Below are 469 nucleotides of genomic sequence, written 5' to 3' on the forward strand. Positions count from 1 at the left end.
GGACACCACCGGACAGGAATGGGCCCAAAAGCACAATTAACTGGTCTCTTGACAGGCAGAAATTAGAGTTGGGGGGTATGGCACCTTATCCAAAAGTGCACCAGCGATACTAAACGTAGCCTCTCTTTTGTAAATGACTGCTGCTGAGAGTAGAGGAACAAAGGAGGTGGCAACTCATTTGTTAGGAGTGAGTACCTGGACGGACAAATTGGTTCATTGTCAGGTGACCATGGCCTGGTCACAATGCAACCCAAAAGCCTTACCACATGGCACTTAACTCTTGGGAGGAACTGTTGCCAAGAGGAGAGGGGCATTTGTAGAGGAAGAGACTGTCAAAAGGAGCAAATGCCTGGTGGGTCCAGCTGGTCTAGTGTCAGGCCAATGCCTGCTGGGTCCGGCTGATCTAGTGTCAGGCCAATGCCTGCTGGGTCCGGCTGATCTAGTGTCAGGCCAATGCCTGCTGGGTCCG

The 469-nt window shown here is 52.0% G+C and overlaps 1 protein-coding gene across 1 annotated transcript in view; it reads right to left on the minus strand.

Annotated features, from left to right (window-relative positions):
* Positions 1–332: 332 nt before the first annotated feature.
* Positions 333–469, minus strand: part of LOC137634891 (mucin-1-like) — a 6338-nt gene continuing 6201 nt past the window's right edge. Inside the window, exon 3 of the mRNA XM_068367439.1 lies at positions 333–469. This exon is cut by the window's right edge and continues 960 nt beyond it. Coding sequence (XP_068223540.1) covers positions 333–469 — 137 coding nt within the window.

This window comes from Palaemon carinicauda, chromosome 45 (genome assembly GCF_036898095.1).
Source record: "Palaemon carinicauda isolate YSFRI2023 chromosome 45, ASM3689809v2, whole genome shotgun sequence".
Lineage (NCBI taxonomy): Eukaryota > Metazoa > Arthropoda > Malacostraca > Decapoda > Palaemonidae > Palaemon > Palaemon carinicauda.